Source organism: Wolffia australiana, chromosome 18 (assembly GCF_029677425.1).
Source record: "Wolffia australiana isolate 7733 chromosome 18, ASM2967742v1".
Classification (NCBI taxonomy): domain Eukaryota; kingdom Viridiplantae; phylum Streptophyta; class Magnoliopsida; order Alismatales; family Araceae; genus Wolffia; species Wolffia australiana.
This window is the reverse complement of record NC_135852.1, coordinates 11436972-11455386: the sequence shown is the minus strand read 5'-3', so window position 1 is coordinate 11455386 and position 18415 is coordinate 11436972. Positions and strand designations below refer to the sequence as shown.

Below are 18415 nucleotides of genomic sequence, written 5' to 3'. Positions count from 1 at the left end.
GATGGATGTTGACGACGGATGTTGACGACGGATGAGTGATGGATGTAAATTATTGATGTTGACGATGGATGAGTGATGGATGTTGATCATGGATGAGCTACCTAAATATGTTGAAGAGTAGTTAATATAAGGCAAGAGAAAAATCTTAGATTCCAATGTTCCACAGGGATGAAGGCATTTTTCCGATATAGATCAGCCTCTCCACTTCTTTGTTGATCTTCCCCAAGCACTCAAGACACCAGGAACACTCTTGATGGACCTTCAAAACTTCACTTTTGAATTTGCCTCTCAAGGAGGAAGTGAGCTTAAAGATGTTTTTTGTAAAGATTAGGAGCTCAATTTATAGATACAAGTATGAATGGACAGAGGACATAAAGACAGCTACCCTTTAAGTTTCAGCTCAATCCAAGTTTTTGATCATCAAATATCAAGCTAGGAAGTTGGACAAGTCCTAGTCATTGATTTAATCAAAATAGTTTTCTCTCCTCTACACAGTCAATTATTTCATTGCAGGATAAACCCCCGATGAATGGAATAACCATGACAAAAGGAAATTCCTTAGGGAAGATCAATTTATTGACCCAATCAAATGGATGGATAGAGGACATAAAGAGAAGCTACCCTTTAAATTTCAGCTCAATCAGAGTTCTAGATCATCTTATATGAAGCCTAGAAGTTGAACAATTCCCAGAATTTTATTTAATTAAAATATTTATATGTCCTCATCTTTATCGGTGCCGTAATCTCATTTTGTTAGTGTTTTGTCTCGTCCTATCATTTAATGCAATGATTGGCTTTTATTTTCCTTGTCATCTGTGATCAACGGCTCTCATCGCGCCTCGAGTTGCCCTTGGGAAAAGACAAAATAGTAAGAAGAACAGTGTAAAATTAATATATACTATTTAAATAACAAAGGACGTGTGACATGGCGACGCATCAGTGCATGCCATGTTAGCGTGCTCTCTTAGATTCTCCACTGAGAGAGCTACGCATAAGCACCACGTGAACAAGCGCACACCACATGTTTACATGATGCCATGCAACATTATCAGGTGCATCCATACTTGACCAGTCAGAGGACAGAGAGTGGATTAAACAATATTTTTTAATTGAATGTGCCTGGATTCATGCATCACATTTCTTGGGGAAAAAATACCCCCTTTTTTAATTAGGTTCTTCGATTAATGAATTAGGAGAGAGAGTCATTAGCATTAAATGCCATTATGGCATAGCTAATCACTATACCATAATGGTTTGTGAGTAATGGTTGGCTGACACTACTCATTAATGAGGTTTAATGGTTGGCTGTAGCTGATCATTAACATTAACCATTGATTTATCTAAGGGTAATCAAAGTTTATTTTGTAGCAATGATGAGCTGTGTTCATGATTGAATTAGGGTTAAGTAATGAAAAATCATGACTTGATGTTTGATAATTTATCTAGGATTTATGAGGCATATCTGATGTAAATAGGTTTGTATGAAGTTGGTAGATCTCGATTATCCACTTGGACATTCAAGATGATGCCACATGTCACCATAGGAGACACCACATCCTACATCTCATGGGGTCCATAGTGGTCCAAGTCTTGATTGTTAGATAACCATCTAATGATTCACGTTCTTCTAAGTGTACCTGCATAGAACTTCAAACTGCAATACCATATGGAAATATTTAAAATCCTAGAAGAGTATAAAAGACATACTAAAAACTGATGCACAAGTTTTTCCATCAGTTTCTAAATTTCATCTAATTAAAACTCGTGCCTCCTGAAATAAATAATTTGGAAAAATGATTAATTTACTGGAATCACTAGATTGAATTGAAGAGTCAACTTAGGACAACTTTGATTCTTCACTTTTTTCGATTGCATCCTTATCCCTTAAAATATATAAAGCCCTAAAAGAACTAAGCTCAACAAATGTGGTTAATTTTAAATGATTTGAGCTAGAGAAAGTTTGAACTGGATATACTTAACCGTCAAGTAACATAAAAACTATGACTGAGTGGAATAGCATGATAATTGGAAAAATATAAAAAAATAACCGTAACACGTATTATAATAATGAAAATTATGTACTCAATGTAGTGAATTAAGATATAAATGAATGTATATAATACATTTTATCAACCAACTATGGGAAGGTTAGATGCTTTATTGTGTTGGCATATGTGGCATCCATTGAAGAATGTTTTGATGTCGTGCTTAAAGCTCCACCAAAAGAACTGTGGAAGGATGCATTTTTAGGATTTGAGGAAACCCCCATGGCCTCCCACTGCTCTTGTGTGAAACTCATCGAAGACGATCTTGATGAAAGAGGAGAACATGGGTAGCACCACATTGCCATCATAAACTAACATGCATTTAGAGAGGGCAAAGTGATGAGGGTGTGCCTGGCTTGCTAGGATTTCATGGACAATTGCCAACAACTTAGTATCCTTGGATATCTCCGAATGAATGGTCATAAGTATTTCGAATGGGACCATGTCATGGCATTAGGAGAGAGATCATGGCGCTGAGAAAAGTGAGATAATGAGTTTTCAGTCATGTTCAGGTTCCTTGCCTTGTGCTGGAAGGGAAGTGGTATCCCTCGAGCTTAAACAACCATTGTTGTACTACCCTTGGACCTTGCATTGTTCCAAAATCTGCTTCAGGCTTGACTTGTGCGTGTGGATGATGAAAGGTGATGGAGGACCACCCAGCTGATCGCGTCCAGACTTGTCGCCAGCCCCTACATGGAGCCCGAGCTGACGTGAAGAACCAACACTTCCACTATCAGGCTTGAAGCAACAATCACGTCGTCTTGGAGCTTCTCGAGTCGTCTTTGTGTTCTTTTCTCTTCATTATCCTTGGATTATCGGAGGCCCCTCCTGCGTGAGTATCGGCCTCTTGCATATGTTTTCATTTTTAATTGTGATTTAGCAATCATCTTTAGGGGGAGGAAATCCATATTGGGCTTCTTCTCCCCCAAAAGATCCTTTTTAAGGGGAAGCCGAATAGGCTTTCCCCTTAAAAGGGGGTCGAATTGGGCCTCCCATAATCACAACTTACTCTCTATAAGGAGGAAGGGTGGACGTGGGAAGTTAATGCTTGTTGAATGCTTTGAAACCAGACCTTGTTTTCTTAGTGGTAGTTATTTTATGTTGTTCATCATCTACCTTGTTGCTGAAAAAGAAGCGTTGATTGTGTGCGAAGAAGATCTCATTGAGGATGTATTGTTCTCGTGTTGAAGTTGGTCTTGTGTATAAGAACGATCCTGGGAGGTGAATCAACTTGAATTTCTTCGAGAATATTTGTTGATCACCATCTAGGATCCTCGACCCGTCTGGGTCGATTCCTTTATTGTTTTTACTGAAACGGACAGAAATCAAAGAGGAATAATTCATTTGCAGTTGGCTGAAGACTCCGTCGATACGGTTCATTGGCCTATTTTCCCCAACATCAAATCGTCGACGGATCCGTGGTGAGAACTCCGGTGCTGAAAATCCAGAGAAAGATTGTCTCACAATTTCTGAAGCCGAAGAATCCTCCGCCGGTGAGACTTTATGATCAGGAAATGGAGATGTCCAAACATTGATTGATTGGTAGAATTTCTAATCCACCGAATGAATATTCCTGGTCCCCTTACTTCTCTGGGCGTGGTTCCCCTCTCCTGGTAAATCCTCAACAATTGACACTGCTCATCAATCTTGCTGCATCAAAGTTGCTTCATTGACTAAAATCAGGGGTGACGCACCGTCACCCGATTGAGTAGGAAATCAGCATTTGGCGGGTGCCTAATGCATCTCTTTTTATTTTACAGTGTTAATTGCTTCTTTAAGTGCCGGTTACAACTGTTCCTCTGCCTAGAGAGAATTTGAATGTGAATTTTAGGTTAGCCAGCGAACACTGTGTTAGTTAATTTTATTTGATGGTACTTGATCAGTTCGTACTTGTCGACAGTGTGGACATTATTGGACGAAGAACTTTCCCCACCACGTCGGTCCCTTCGATCTGGTTACGTGCATCATTGAGAGCTTGACCATGACTAAACCCATCTTGTGTCGTCCAATTGATCTGCGTCTTCAGGTCATGTGACGATCATTGTATTTCTCGATAATATTTTCTCAAATCATATACGATCATTGCATTTAGAGTTTACCTTCCGGACATAACACGAGGTGTTAGTTTCGACCGCTGTGTTATACCAAAAGGCTAGAAGTGGAGGTAGGTGCACCCCTTTCCTAATGAGAACAGTGGCCATTATTTCATGCTTGAAGGAGCCATGGGAGGGAATGTTTGGCTAAAGTATGCCACCATTTTATTGTGCTGCATGAGCATGACACCCAATATCCCTCCTGATGCATTTATTTCCTACACAAATTCATGTGAGAAATCAGCTTGGGTAAGTACTAGTGTTTTGACTTTATGAATACCAACTTAGCCTTGCTAGACCACACAAACATTCCCTTTTTTAGTGTAGTGTGTGGGCAACTGAGGGAGGTATATCTGGCCATGAACCATCAATAATAACCTCCCCCCACTTGAGTAGTGCTTAGAGGTGTAGTATGGTAAGAGGGGTCAATGACTCTTGGGCTGCTTTCAACTTGTTGGCATCCTTGGTTACATTGAAAGATGACACGAGGTATGATGCAGGATGACTAGGACTGACACGGGTAGGATAGGCTAATTCAACAAGGGATGGATAAAACAGACCACAAATCAACAAAACTGGGTTTGAACATTTAAATCTGGTGAAAATGTTGATGGTGCAACCCCTTTCCTCGGTCGAGGGCAGGAGGATTGTCTTACAACCACCACCGTGAAAACAACGCTCAAAATCCAATATCTTGAACGGTCAATTACGAGAAGATTCAAACCTATTCAACTAAGTCTGACGACGGTGGAAAAAATAGACGAGAAACACCGACACCAAAGAGCGAAGAATGTACCTTTGGCACAAGAGTAGTGCAAAGAGGCGATGCAGGAAATTCTCAATGTGTCGTTGGCGGGGGTGAGTGATGTGCGCTTCGATAGGGTGTCACCGATCCAATTGCGTGGTTTGTTGGCGGGGGGCCTAGGGGGGAGTTTGGCCCTTGCGGGGTTTGGGGCAGTTCCCCGAAACCTAAATAGTAGGCGCAGTGACAGGTGGCTGCACGGATGACCTTGGGGTAGACGGCTGCATGCGATGGCCATACGGCAGACGATGGTGCTGGTAGTTGCAAGTGGTGGTAGAGCGGGCAGGAGACGGGCCTCGGTGCGGGGGAAGGTGGCCATGCGCACGGCGGCCGCGGGTGAGGCAGGCGGCCTCGGGTGAGGCACACGTGGCGGGTGTGGGCGGATATGCTCGTTGTGGGGGGGGTGACATCTATGGCCAGAATACTCCTCTCTCGATGGTGGTGGCGGCAAGAGGCGACGGCGGCAGCAGAGAGAGACTAGGGCAACTTCCCTTATAGGAAGGAAAACTTCAATTCCAAAAGAAAAGTCACCAAATAGTCCATTACAGCATTGGCCTATGTATAGGCATTGGAGGAAAGAGAGAACATAAGACAATTGTATAATTCAAATCTAATTTTAAATGACGCTCAGATCTCGGTTCTAAAGTTGACATTGGCGATGTGTTTTGACACGGGACGTCTTGTGCAGTTGTGGTGTCACGTCGTGTGATAGTGCGTGGTCATGTGTGCCATCAAGGTATGTGGCATTGGGGATCGAGGAAGAAGAATTTCTTCACATTGGCGCAGAAGGAGCTGGCCTCCAGGAGGTGCAAGACAATGTGAGGTGCTCTGTGTGCTCATCCTGGGCATGAATGCAGTTCAACATATTTTCAAATGACACCAAAACAAGCTTTTGGAGCAAAGGCTCAAAGATGAAAATTATCAATGTCTAGAAGGTTTCTGGTGTGTTGGACAGGTAAAATGACATGATATCATACTCTGTGTCTTTGTAGAAAATTGTCTTATCAATATCTCATTTGTACATCCAAATATGGTGGTATCCCAATTTGCGATCCAGCTTGACAAAATAAGACATGTCGTGTATCTCTTTGAGCAGGTCATCGACCACTGGAATCAGTAATTATCTGAGAACATGAACTTGATGAATACATAGTAGTCAATGTAAAACCCCTAGCCATTGTTCGTCTTATCAACCAAGAGTGATGGGCTTGAAAAGGGGCTGCATGAGGGCTGAATAATTCCCTGGTCAAGTTTCTCGCATACTAACTAAACAAACTTGCTTTTCTAGAAATGAGAATAATGATACACTAATGAGTTGACCTGCCGTGTACCTAGGTGGAGAGTAGTCTGATGGTAAAGTGCACAATGTAGGAGTCCTCGTGGATTGAAAAACCAATGCAAACTGATGCTTCAGGAGCTCCTACACTTCAAGTGACATGGAAAATGTTGGTGAAGGGCTCAATTGTAAGACTTACATGGCAATCAGCGTGGGAAGCCCCTGTTAGGATTATGCCACAAATTGGAGGTGTTGCTCATGGCTAGGTTGCCTACCAATGTGTGCCACACTCCCTACACCTGAAACTTTAGGGGGAAGAGATCCCAATGTGCATGTGCCTAATTGATGGTGCAAAGAAAGGTATCTCAATGTGAAATTTGATGTTGCTCGTGTATGATTGAACACCCACACGTCCCTCCCTTGGATGTCCCATTGTAACTCTAGGGCATAAGGTGAGGTAAGGACATGGGTGCTCAAATAGTGCATGTATATAGGGTCTGCCAGGTCGTCATCTACTAAGGCCTACACATCATCCTTGACTGGTTTAGCTGGGTTGATAGGTCGCGATGTGGAGGTGGAGGTCCTCCATTGACCAATGCCTTTGAAACAAATACCTTACTCTCGATGACAAAGAAACTCATCATTGGTAAGGATAAGGTGGCATGCAGGTGGGGATCAATCCTTCGGGGCTCCGTGCGCATTGGACACAGCCCACATAATCTGACGGGGCACTCCTTCAAGCAGGGGTAGAAGTTACCCTGCTAGTTGGTCCCCTTGATCTTGTTACTCAATGAGGGCTGAATCCACATCAAAGGCACAATCAATAAATTTGTAAGTGGTTTGTGGTCGGAGACAATTCAACTCAGCTTATTCATTAAATTAAAGAGTGACGTGTTGGGCTTTAATGATGGTGTCATTGGCTAGAGCGATCATGTAGTATATGAGCTCCATGAGAGAGGGCATCCACGTGTCCATAGATCAGGTTTGTGTAGCTGGATGAGGCAGCGATACACCTCTCGAAGTTTAATGCCTTCCTATCTCGATATAAAGATGCAATGTCCAGATGTTCAACATCATTTGAAGGGCCTGCGCAAAAGTGTTACTTGATAGTATGCAACTAGAAATGGGGGTCCCTTTAAAAAATGATGGGCAGCTCGGTTCTGCGGTCATGTGGGAAATCTTAATTGTGGCAGCTTTTTCAAGGTGGCAATGACAATCCCATGAAAGGTCTCCGAACAACGTGCGCCATAAAAAGTAAGAAAATGTGTCGTGGTCATCCTCTGTCTCGCCCCACCTAGGTTGACCTCTTGATTGTGGCATGAGAGGATGGTCGAACCGACGATGAGTCAGGGCCGGATTGTTGGATTATATTCCCATGGTTGATTGATAGAAAATTGTTTTTTCAAGGGTCGAAAAACTCCTTTCCCTGCATTGGCAGCCAATTAGAGTTTGCTGGTGCAGGGTGCACTCACTCTAAACCTAGTTAGGTTGTAGTAGTGGCAGGGGAGGTGAGATGGGCGGCAATATGGGCTGCAACACTTGCAATTGGTGGAACTTTTGCAGTGATTGGGCAATGGTATGGTGGATGAGGAGGTGGCCATTGAAAGCCGGCCTTGTCCTCATTAGAGATTGAATATGGTGCAATAAGGTCAGCCACCATAGGGCTATAGTGTGGATCAAAAGAATGTCTTGGAGCAGTGGTGGTACGGCAACAATAAGTAGTTAGTGATGCACGTCTATCAGAATCTTTGCCTATTTATCCAAGGGAGAGAGTTGGCACTCAAAGTGTTTAGAGAGGGATGCATCCTCTCTACAAGTTGATGAGAAGTGCTTGGATTTGGCTTCCATGGTGACAATGACAAAAGAAGGGTGGTGTGGCTCTAATACCAGTGATATGTTTTTGGATTGGGAATATAATCAAACCACACTTGTAATTGTTATTTCACCAAAAAATGCTTTCAGTTACTCAAGAACTGTTCAAATGAAACATACGGTGAGAAAGAGATTCTTGGGGTGGAGGAGAGAACAATAATGGGAGAGAATGATGAAGGATCACTATCGGATAAGGGGGATGCCATTACTCTGCAGAGAGATGACATTGGGCCTGTGAGAACAAACATGAAGAATGACTGTTGTGACTATGGAAGAGGAAAATACTCCAGAGAGATTCATACTGTGATTTCTTGTCCCAAACACCATTGAAATAGGGGCTAAGTAGGTACTTACATGGGCTGGGTCGGGTCTTCTCGATTAGGCTCCTAATGAACCTTATTCCTTACATAAAATCACTAATGGATCATATCATTATGTAAGTTTTTTTGTTATTAAAAGTATGGTTCTCAAACAAATTCTCCATTATGGATTTGGGAGGAGAAACCAAGTAATGAGAATACAACTTTGTATTGAAAGATTAAATTAGTTTTCAGGATTATCCAAACCAAAATAAATTGACTTCATAGTCAAAACAGTTGGCATGGAGAACTCTAAGACAGTTTTTTTCACAATGATTCTTAGAGGATAGATATCCAAGGAGCACTCACCTAAGATATTGATGCTAAAGTAAATATTGATAACTCTAGTATGTCTCGGGGCAGTCCGGCTCATCATGTGGGGGTGTTATGTAAAATGCCTGATGTGGGATATTCTCCAAGTGTTCTGAGTAGATTTGAAGCTGATCTAGGAGAGTAACTTTAAATGTGTGAAATGTATCCGTAAGTTCTTTAGAAGGACAAGGGAAATGTTTCTGATTTATGGAGGGGAAGAATTCAAACTTCAATGTTGCATGGACTTTATTTTGAATTTGGCTCTAAATGATCCTAGTTAAGTACAATTTACAAAGGTAAAATCTCTTGGAAAAGTCTAAACAGAGTAAAACTACATACTCAACAATAAAACTATTTTCTACATCTATGGCCCCCAAGGTAGATGTATGGTTAAATAAATATATCACAGACCTTGGTTTTGTTACTTTGATGTTGATCCTATTCCATTATTGTGTGGTAATAATATTGCAATAGCAAAAGTAAGGCCATGGCCTCATCATAACAAAGCACATTTTGAGTCACTTTCACTTGATTAGAGAAATGATTGTGAAAATATATCACAAAGGAAAAGGTTCTGTCAACACATATCATACCTTTTCATAAAGCCACTGACTTATAAGGTTTTCCACGTCAACTTGGGCTCCATAAAGTGGCTGGTAACAAGTCTAGACGCGCTCGACTGGATGGTCTTCCATCACACTCATTATCATAGTTTCATTACCTTATATTGATAGGATTTAGTCCAAGTGGGATATTTTTGTAGTTAATATCTCCAAGTTAATAAAATAAAGTTATTGATTCATTAATACTCATTTAAGTTTATTGACATAAAAAAATCCTTATTACTCATGTCCAATGCTTAAATACCATTCTTTAAACATTGCACATGAGTAATAATGAATTTGTTACTCATGTGCAATGAATGTTTTGAAGATATGTCAAAGAATATATAAATTGATTAGTGAGTTATAATGAGATTATCATTCGTTGATCACTTAGAGAAAGACAGTATCAGGGTTGAATACCACTTTTTGATTCTAGTAATATGTTGAGTATGGTTGATCCTATAACTACTAAGCATAGAGACCCTAAGTAGAAAAGTGGGTTCTCTTTAGCAAAAGTCCACTAAAATCATTCACATGAATACCTGGTTCAGGGTTTGATAGTTGACCATATTATAAGTCATTCTAGGAGTGGCTTGATGATAGAATATCACACACTCATGCCATCTGAAGATAGAACGATTTTTTTGGCAAAAAACACGGCCCAAGCACAACCAACGCCTAGAGTTGTGCCCGTAGACCGACCCAGCCATGCCCTAGATGTCACCCGGGGAGATGTTATTTATTAAATGTAGTGTTCAACAGTATTTATAGGCATGGAGCAAGCATTTATAGGCGTGGAGCGAGCATTTATAGGCGTGGCAGAAATATTCTCTGAAAAAGCTATTAAACTCCCTCATACCATCTATGGTCATACCAATCCATGATAGTAATTTATTGATATTATCATAATATATTCTCCTGTGCTACTATAATTCTTATTCAGATTTATGTTTATCACCCTTCCATGTAGAGATAACCTTATTATTTGATTAAAGTGAAATCAAAGTACATGACAACTGAAACACCCGGTTTTGCTTAGTCACATCTAACATAAAAACAGAACTACGAAATTCTTAAAGATGCAATACGTTTATTATTCTTGCTTGCTGGCCGGATCCGGATCAGCGTGTCACTGAAACTGTTTGAGTATGCCAGCTGGATACAGGTCCGCGTATATGTGGATATGGGTCAGTCTTCTGTCGGATTTTTAGTGCACTCGGTAGAAATTGTGTTTTTTTCAGGGACCACCAACAGCCCTTTCTCTCGGCAAGACTGGATTGCTCCGTCGAACATATCCTCGAGTGTGTACTTGTAGGAGAATCCTAGATCCGTGAGCTTCTTGGACGAGAAGCCGATGATATCGGACACCTTCATGTCTCCGAACCTGCACCCTCCATCCGCAGAGTTGCAGTGAACATTTGTCTACTGTTAAACCAGCTCACGGGTTGTTGTTTAAATATATGAGGAGCTCACCCGGTGGGAATGTCGAACTCTGGATAGCGTTTTCTGAGCACGTCGGCCAATACAGTGATCGTGACGTCGCGGAAAGAGCAGATGTACCTGCCCTTGGCCTCGGGATTCTCTAGCAGGAAGATGTGCGCGGCACAGAGGTCATCGAGGTGCACGAACTGAACTGGGTTGAGGATGAAGTAGTGTGGCTCGTTCCCTTTGCGAAGAAACATCAGTCTTCTAAGAAGGATTATCCATTTTCTACACTACCAACGCTGAAAAAATTCAACGAATATCACAAGCCCAAGGTTTCAGGAAAATACTTGTTATTAGAGCGAGGGAGGTGAGCATGCTTGGAGGCATAGTGGGCGTAATGAAAGGGCCAGTAACCAGTGTGGGTATGATGCTGATAAAGTCAATATTATTCTTTTCCGCAAAGTCCCATGCTGCCTGCTCTGCAAGTGTCTTGGACAAAAAGTACATCTGCGAAGAGAAAGAAACATTTACGCCCCGGTGGCTGCAGGATCGAGCATGGTGAATATGAAGGAAGACTAAAAAAACGGTTGCTCACCCATCCAGTCATCTTGGCGGACCTGCAAAATTCAACGTCGCTCCAAGAATTCTCATCGTAGAGAGACTTGCGGGTCTCATGCATGACGACCGTCCCAGCCGACGACGTGAAGACAACTCGTCGGACGGTTTTCGCCTTCAAGCACGATCTCAGTATGTTGAACATCCCGTCAACCGCCGGTTTTATAACTTCATTCTGAAAAGGACGCATGAGTACGCGCGGCCTTGAACTGCACTTAATGCATGAACGGAAGTGTGTTTACCTCAGGGTCCGTCGACTCGAAGTCCGTGGGTGTCGCTACATGAAAGACTCCATCACAACCCTGGATTGGATCGTCAAAGCTACCCTCCTCGGCTAGGTCTGCCTTCCACAGTGTCAACCTTTTTTCTGCGTCTGGTAGATCGAGGAGATGCCTTATCTTCTTCATGTTGCCTGGACAGTGGTCAGCTCTTATCTATCACTTAGATCGTGAAGCCGACTAGAATTTCAATTCGACGGTGCTTACCGGGATCCCTTACTGTCGCTCTGACAGTGTAACCCTTCTCCAGAAGCCTCATGACTAACCAGGAGCCTACGTATCCAGCGGCCCCTGTGACACACACTGTGCGGGCATTGGTCATCGTGGACGGCCTTCTGTTTCGTCTGGAGCCAGATATCGAGTATAAAAGAAAATAGTACCATTTGTCTACCGCGCCGGGGGGAGCGGAAATATATAGTATCTGCGGCGAAGTACAGCAACGTGCTACTACTCCCACCATCCTTATCGCGGCGCCATCTGCGGGTCGCGCTGCCAGTCCTGATATCCAGCTCATGGCTACCACCTACTCCTTCATGGGGCGTGGCACCTAACATTGTGTCGGTCAGTCCACGTCCCGTGCACACTACAGTTCGCCATCACTGGTGTCCAAACTTTTCTATCGCCGTTTCTGTCCAAGCTCGGGGAAAACGGGAGATTGGACCCCGTTTCCGGCTTCCCGATAAAACGGGGCCAGCCCCACACCGACCCCCCTCTCCCCCCATATTTGCTCTAGTTTATCTTATCTTCTCTCTCTCTCTCTCTCTCTCTGTCGCTCTCCTTTTTCACACTCTTCTATCTTTCTCTCTATCTGGATAAGTAAAAAATAAATACCATTTGAAAGCTTAAAAACGAACGTCTGATAAACGTGGGACTTAAAACAATCTCGTGGACTGCACATACAAATAGTGAGGATCAATGGAAACACAAATAGAACAACAGCCTCTCCTAAAAAGATAAACATGCTGTTCAGAATCGACCGAGCTTGCCAAGAACAAGAAGAGAAGGATTAGAGAGGGAGGGTCAGAGAAAGACAGAGACAGAGAGAAAGAGGGAGAGCAGACGCAAAGACAGAGAGAGAGGGAGAGACCGATAGAGAGAGAGAGAGCGACCGATAGAGAGAGAGAGAGAGCGAGAGAGCGAGAGAGAGAGAGAGAGAGAGAGAGAGAGAGAGAGAGCGAGAGAGAGAGAGAGAGAGAGAGAGAGAGAGAGAGAGAGAGAGAGAGAGAGAGAGAGAGAGAGAGAGAGAGAGAGAGAGAGAGAGAGAGAGAGAGAGAGAGAGCGAGAGAGAGAGAGCGAGAGAGAGAGACCGAGAGAGAGAGACCGAGAGAGAGAGAGAGAGAGCGACCGATAGAGAGAGAGAGAGACCGAGAGACCGAGAGAGACAGAGAGAGACAGAGACAGAGACCGACAGAGAGAGACAGAGACAGAGACAGACAGACAGAGACAGAGAGAGAGAGAGACGGAGGGACAGATACAGAGAGAGAGAGGGAGGAAGATCCTTCGAAGAATTGTATTCCAACGAATTATTTCATTTCAAGTATGTTTGTATTTCTATAAACATACTAGCCGTTATAATCCTTAGAGGTATAACGTTTGATAATCGCTAGATCTAGATTAAATACTGACGGTCTACGTGTTTCCTATATAGGTTGAATTCTGGCCATTTATATTTGATTTTAACTATATATATGTTCCTAGATTGAATCTTAGCCGCTGTTTTTCTGAACGAAAATAGGGGTATGTGTTCTTTTAACTTAAGTCCTATTGGTCGATGGACTCTCTGAAAGGCTGCTGACGGTGCTTTAAGTTGCTAACTCCTCAACACACCCTTTAAAGCACAACTGCAGAACATATACATTGAGCTAGTCTTTGAGCAGCGTGAATTGAATCCTGAGAGGTCGTTTCATGAGCGCATCATCTAACTGGTTTTTGCTGCTGACGAATCAGATTCGAAGATTTTTTGCCATAACCTTCTGCTGAACAAAGTGGAAATTTATCTGTATAAATTTTGTACTTGGATGAAACACCAGATTTACTCTGACATATGTAGTTCCAATGTTATCAGATCCACGGGCGGGAGAAGACTCGGCTGCAATCTGAAGTTCCGTCAGTCTAGATGAAATCCGGGATAATTTTGCAAACAGTATTGTAGAAAGCCTTGTATTCGACTTCTTTGACCGATCGGGCGACTAGGGCTGTTACTGCAAGCTCCAGGAGATGAGGTTTTTCCCAATGAAAATTCGACATGCTCTAGGGGTTTTTTTAGGTTAAGTGTGATGCCTCGGGGAAGGCAACAAGAGCGGTGGGGGTTCTTCAAGAACTGTGTTAGAGCTCGAAGTTGAACGAAGACTGGAGGAAGGGGAGCGTAGCTTCGAGCTACTGAAAAGAGAAAAGCACTTACAAAGTTTTTGTTTTTTTAGGTTAAGTGTGATGCCTCGGGGAAGGCAACACGAGCGGTGGGGGTTCTTCAAGAACTGTGTTAGAGCTCGAAGTTGAACGAAGACCACGTATGATCAAAGTACTCAATGGAAACTTAGAAATGCTCAACAAACGTTCTTTCAGAACCTTAGTGTTTCTAAGGTTCCGAAGGTTATCAGCGTAGTGGATAAGTTTGGACTACCAAAGAACCAGTCGGGTCATGAAAGAAAAACTTTGTTAAAAGCAAATTGAGAATGTAGATTCTGCACTATATTCTCTTTTCTGAAATCATTAGGGACTATGATCCAAGTATCATCAACATAGATCAACATAAATATGTGATCAACATGATGAACTCTAAATAACCAAGATCTATCGGTTTTAGAGCAAGTTAAACCAAGAGTATGATGGGAGGAGGTGATTTTTGTGAACCCAACTCTAGGTGATCAAAGTATCATCAACATAGATCGACATAAATATGTGATCAACATGCTGAACTTTAGATAACAAACATCTATTGGCTTCAGAACCAAAGATAACAAATAAAATGGAGAGTATGACAGAAGGTGGTGAGTTCAGTGAACCAAGCTCTAGGTGATTTCTTTATACTATATATTGATTTCTTAGGATGTCAGAGATGACTGGGGTAATTTTGATATTTTGACCTATCAGATCATTTGATGTTGATAGTTTATGGAATTTTCCATGTAGAAAAGCAAAACAAGTAGTCGTATGTTCAAAAACTGGACTAAAATTTTCTCTAGCTGATTATAAACATTCCCACTAAATGCACTTTGTACTTATCAATGTTATCTTTTGGTTTATATTTTAAAATTTATCTCCATTTGGAACTACCTCCCAGATGTGATTATACAGGAAAGGTTGGTGTTCTGAATTCATGGCTCGCATCCAATATTTATGCTTAGATGCAGATCTATTTTATTAGTTATCACATATTAAGTTAATTGCTTTGACTTTGTTTCATATGATAATTAGTATAGGTTTAGATTAGCATGAGTTAGGGTCCAGTCTCTCCTGAAGGTAGATATCTTGAAGATGATCACTGGTTCAGGACAAGAATATACAGTAGGTAACAACTCATGGTAAATATTAGTGAGTACAATTGGATCGGAGTGAGAGGGAGATTCCAAAACATTAGGAGGATCTGAGTGATCATAAGAGGATGCCATCTTAGGACTCATAATGCCATGATCATCAGATGATATATCGGTTATAGAACCAATATTTTCAATGAAAGTTGTTTCACTACCAGTCAAATATTGTGAATCTAATTTGTTTGATAAGATTGGTTCAAATTCATTAATGGGATGCAATCTGAGCAAGCTGGTGCTTTCACTTGTATCAGATATGGAGGAAAATTGGAAGGAGTTCTCATGATAAATAACATGAAGTTAAGTAAAAAAGCCCATGTGAGAGAAGTGCAAGACATCATTATTCGGCATCCATTTTGTGGCATCCCAATACACAACTTTTGGATCTGGGTTCCAGCTTGTGCTACCCACATTTCTTTTAGCCAAAATTTTCAGGTGAAATTAGAGAGGTATTCTTTAGGTGGAGTATTTGAAGATATGTTGTGATTTTTTATGACTTGCATGCTTCCAAATTTTAACCTTTATTGAAAACCTGTCATGAAAATCCCTATCTCTGCATCCAACTTCAGAAAAAATTAATGTTTGACCATGCTTGGGAAAAACTTGAGAGAAACTTGAGAGGTATTCCTCAGCATAGCTGACCTTTGTTTATTTTTTATAAGGTGTTTCAAACACATAAAAGGAGTCCAAGAAAGTCAATGTATGAAGGTGTTTTCATATATCGATCAGCTTTGACTACACTACCACAAATATGCGAGGTCTAAAAATGATGGAGCAAGTAACATGGAAGAGATCATATGTATGAGTGCCTATTTCATTTCTATTACTCTAGTTAGTCTAAAAGAATTGAGACATTGCAATGCCCTTAACTCATTATGATCTTTCCTTGCTAATATAACCATACCCTGATAATTTTTGGAACGAAATAAAGCTCTAGGATTCTAAACCTCTTGAGATTTTTATCCACATGGTTCAACATGAAGATTTTTATAGCTTTGTGTTAAGCCATAAGATTGGAGATATTTATTCTTCTTCTATAGAGAACTTCAGTAATCAGCTGGCAAATACCCAGATGCATGTGAAAGGGTGGAATCGTCACATTTTGTTTGGACTTTTAAACCTTTTTTCTTTGTAACTTATGCGACATGATTTGATCTAATATCATTACCGATATGCTTTATAATAGACGAATATCACCTGAATAATGTGGCTTTATTAAGGAATATTGATTTAAGATAATATGTTACTAGTCCATGCCTAATGCAATCTCATACCTACCATATTGATAACACCCTAAATTAGATCTTTAGTTCAAGAAATTAGCACATTTTTACATATTTAAAGAGTTTAAAATAGGGTTGTAATCATATGTTTAAATGAAAATGGTAGGTTTAAAACTTAAGTTTGATGTTAATTAATGTATTTCTATATTTTCTAGAATTTTCTATGATTTTATTGGATTTTTTGGGAACTTATTTGAGGAAGCAATGAATTTTAAATAGGAAAAGGATATATTTATGTGGAAAATATGAGTTTTTAAGCAATTTCTAAAGTCAAGGGGTTTTTCTTGAATTTTTTCTGTAACTATGCCCTTTAAACGACTCTCGGTCGTGGTTGTAAGCAATTACAAGAGCTACAGGGTTTTATTGAAATTATTCAATAATTTTTTAATGGTTTTTATGAGAAGAAGGAGGAGAGAGAAAGCGAAAAGAATATATATACACAAATATTTTCTGAGCAGCGCCGTTTTGTGCATGTGTACTTAACTTAATCAGGGGCTGTTTTGCAAAATTTCAGGCCAATCTCTCTCCAGGAGGTAAGCTCACCTCCCATGCGGTGCATGCAAAGCACTTGCACGGGAGGTGACGTGGCACCTTTTGACTGGTTTAAATTATGAAGAGTGTACACATACGTGGAAATTGCTATTTACTATGTTGTTTTTTATTGTTTTTTCTTTATTTCTGGTTCCAAGACAGGGGTACATGGCACTCGCAGATTCAACCCGAAAATAGATTCAAGTTTTTGCCAACCAATCCGCATCCGACACATCATGGTGTGTTAAGAAAGAAATTAATAAATAAATGAATTTAAATCCAATCGCTAAAATTGGTTTAGATTCATTTATTCATAACTTTTGATCCTGAAGTCCAATTGAGATGATTGTTTTATGGATTTGCTCGTCTTGAGCTCCTCTTTCTATATCTGGATAATTTAGATAAAGCCTACATTGATAGATAAAAATTAATTACTAAATAAGGGTAAAATAGTATTTTTTACCATGTAACCTAAGTATAAAAGCTGAATTTTGAGAGGAGAAGTTCATTCTGGATGGTGCTCTATCACAGCTGCAAGACAGAGAGAACGCCAGCTTGGATCAACCTGTTTTGTACTTTTTCCTTCTTTATATTTGAATTTTTGGTGTATTTTGGATGATGTTAGTTTAATTTCTTGATCGTTCTTCTTGATTTTTGTCTGTACTTCTAAATCGCTTGGCTTGAGCGGAATGTACAAGCCCTTAATAGGATTGAGAGGAGACATTAAGAGATTTACCTAGCTATTCCAAGTGCATACTAAGAAAAAGGTTAAAGTTTTAGGAGATTAAATTTCCCATTTTATTGTCCAATAGAGTAGTTATTTCTGAATTATCAAGCCTACAGAACCAACCAAAACAAATCAAAATTGTCTCTTTAATCTCTCTAATTGTATTCTTTGATCCTTTCAATTGGATCAAATAATTCAATTTAGAGCCCCATATTTCTTCTAGTCCTTTCATCTCTTCTACCCCCCTTTCTAACTTCCTTGTCTAATAAGGTCGATTTGATCTTCGTTGAAGATCAAATTAACTCTAATTACGGTTGAATTATCAAGAAAATCATCAAATTGAATTTCTTACTATATTCACTTGGACGATACCTTTACTTATACTACACATCTTAAGCAGGGTTTTTATAAATTTTATTGCATAAGCTGAAATTGACAACGACAAGGAATTAATATTTAGTAAAATTCACCCCTATTTTTGGCTTATCACATACATTGGAGCCTAATATCATCACCAGCTTGACTTGGAGAATGACACCACTTTGGTTCAGTGGTTTCCCCCTATTGACAAACTAATCTTTCTTCCCACTAAGCTGATTACTCTTATTTATGCTGGTGTTAGGGGTAATCAGTTCTCCCTGTTTGTGAATGGAAAATCTACT

The 18415-nt window shown here is 40.6% G+C and overlaps 1 protein-coding gene across 1 annotated transcript; it reads right to left on the bottom strand.

Annotated features, from left to right (window-relative positions):
* Window positions 1–10331: 10331 nt before the first annotated feature.
* LOC144715284 (dihydroflavonol 4-reductase-like) lies at window positions 10332–12286 on the bottom strand. The gene is made up of 6 exons (XM_078590213.1): window positions 11890–12286; window positions 11647–11816; window positions 11385–11579; window positions 11137–11296; window positions 10838–11030; window positions 10332–10748 (listed from the first exon to the last, which is right to left on the bottom strand). The coding sequence occupies exons 1-6, from the start codon at window positions 12194–12196 to the stop codon at window positions 10553–10555; spliced, it is 1221 nt and encodes a 406-aa protein (XP_078446339.1). The 5' UTR covers window positions 12197–12286; the 3' UTR covers window positions 10332–10552.
* Window positions 12287–18415: the final 6129 nt, after the last annotated feature.

Excerpts from the sequence above, each read along its gene's own strand:
- LOC144715284 (XM_078590213.1), bottom strand. The coding sequence starts at position 12,196 with ATGAGCTGGATATCAGGACTGGCAGCGCGACCCGCAGATGGCGCCGCG. Across the intron at positions 11,580-11,646 it reads TCGAGTCGACGGACCCTGAG|AATGAAGTTATAAAACCGGC; the intron begins GTAAACACACTT and ends CGTCCTTTTCAG. Across the intron at positions 11,297-11,384 it reads CCGCCAAGATGACTGGATGG|ATGTACTTTTTGTCCAAGAC; the intron begins GTGAGCAACCGT and ends TTCTCTTCGCAG.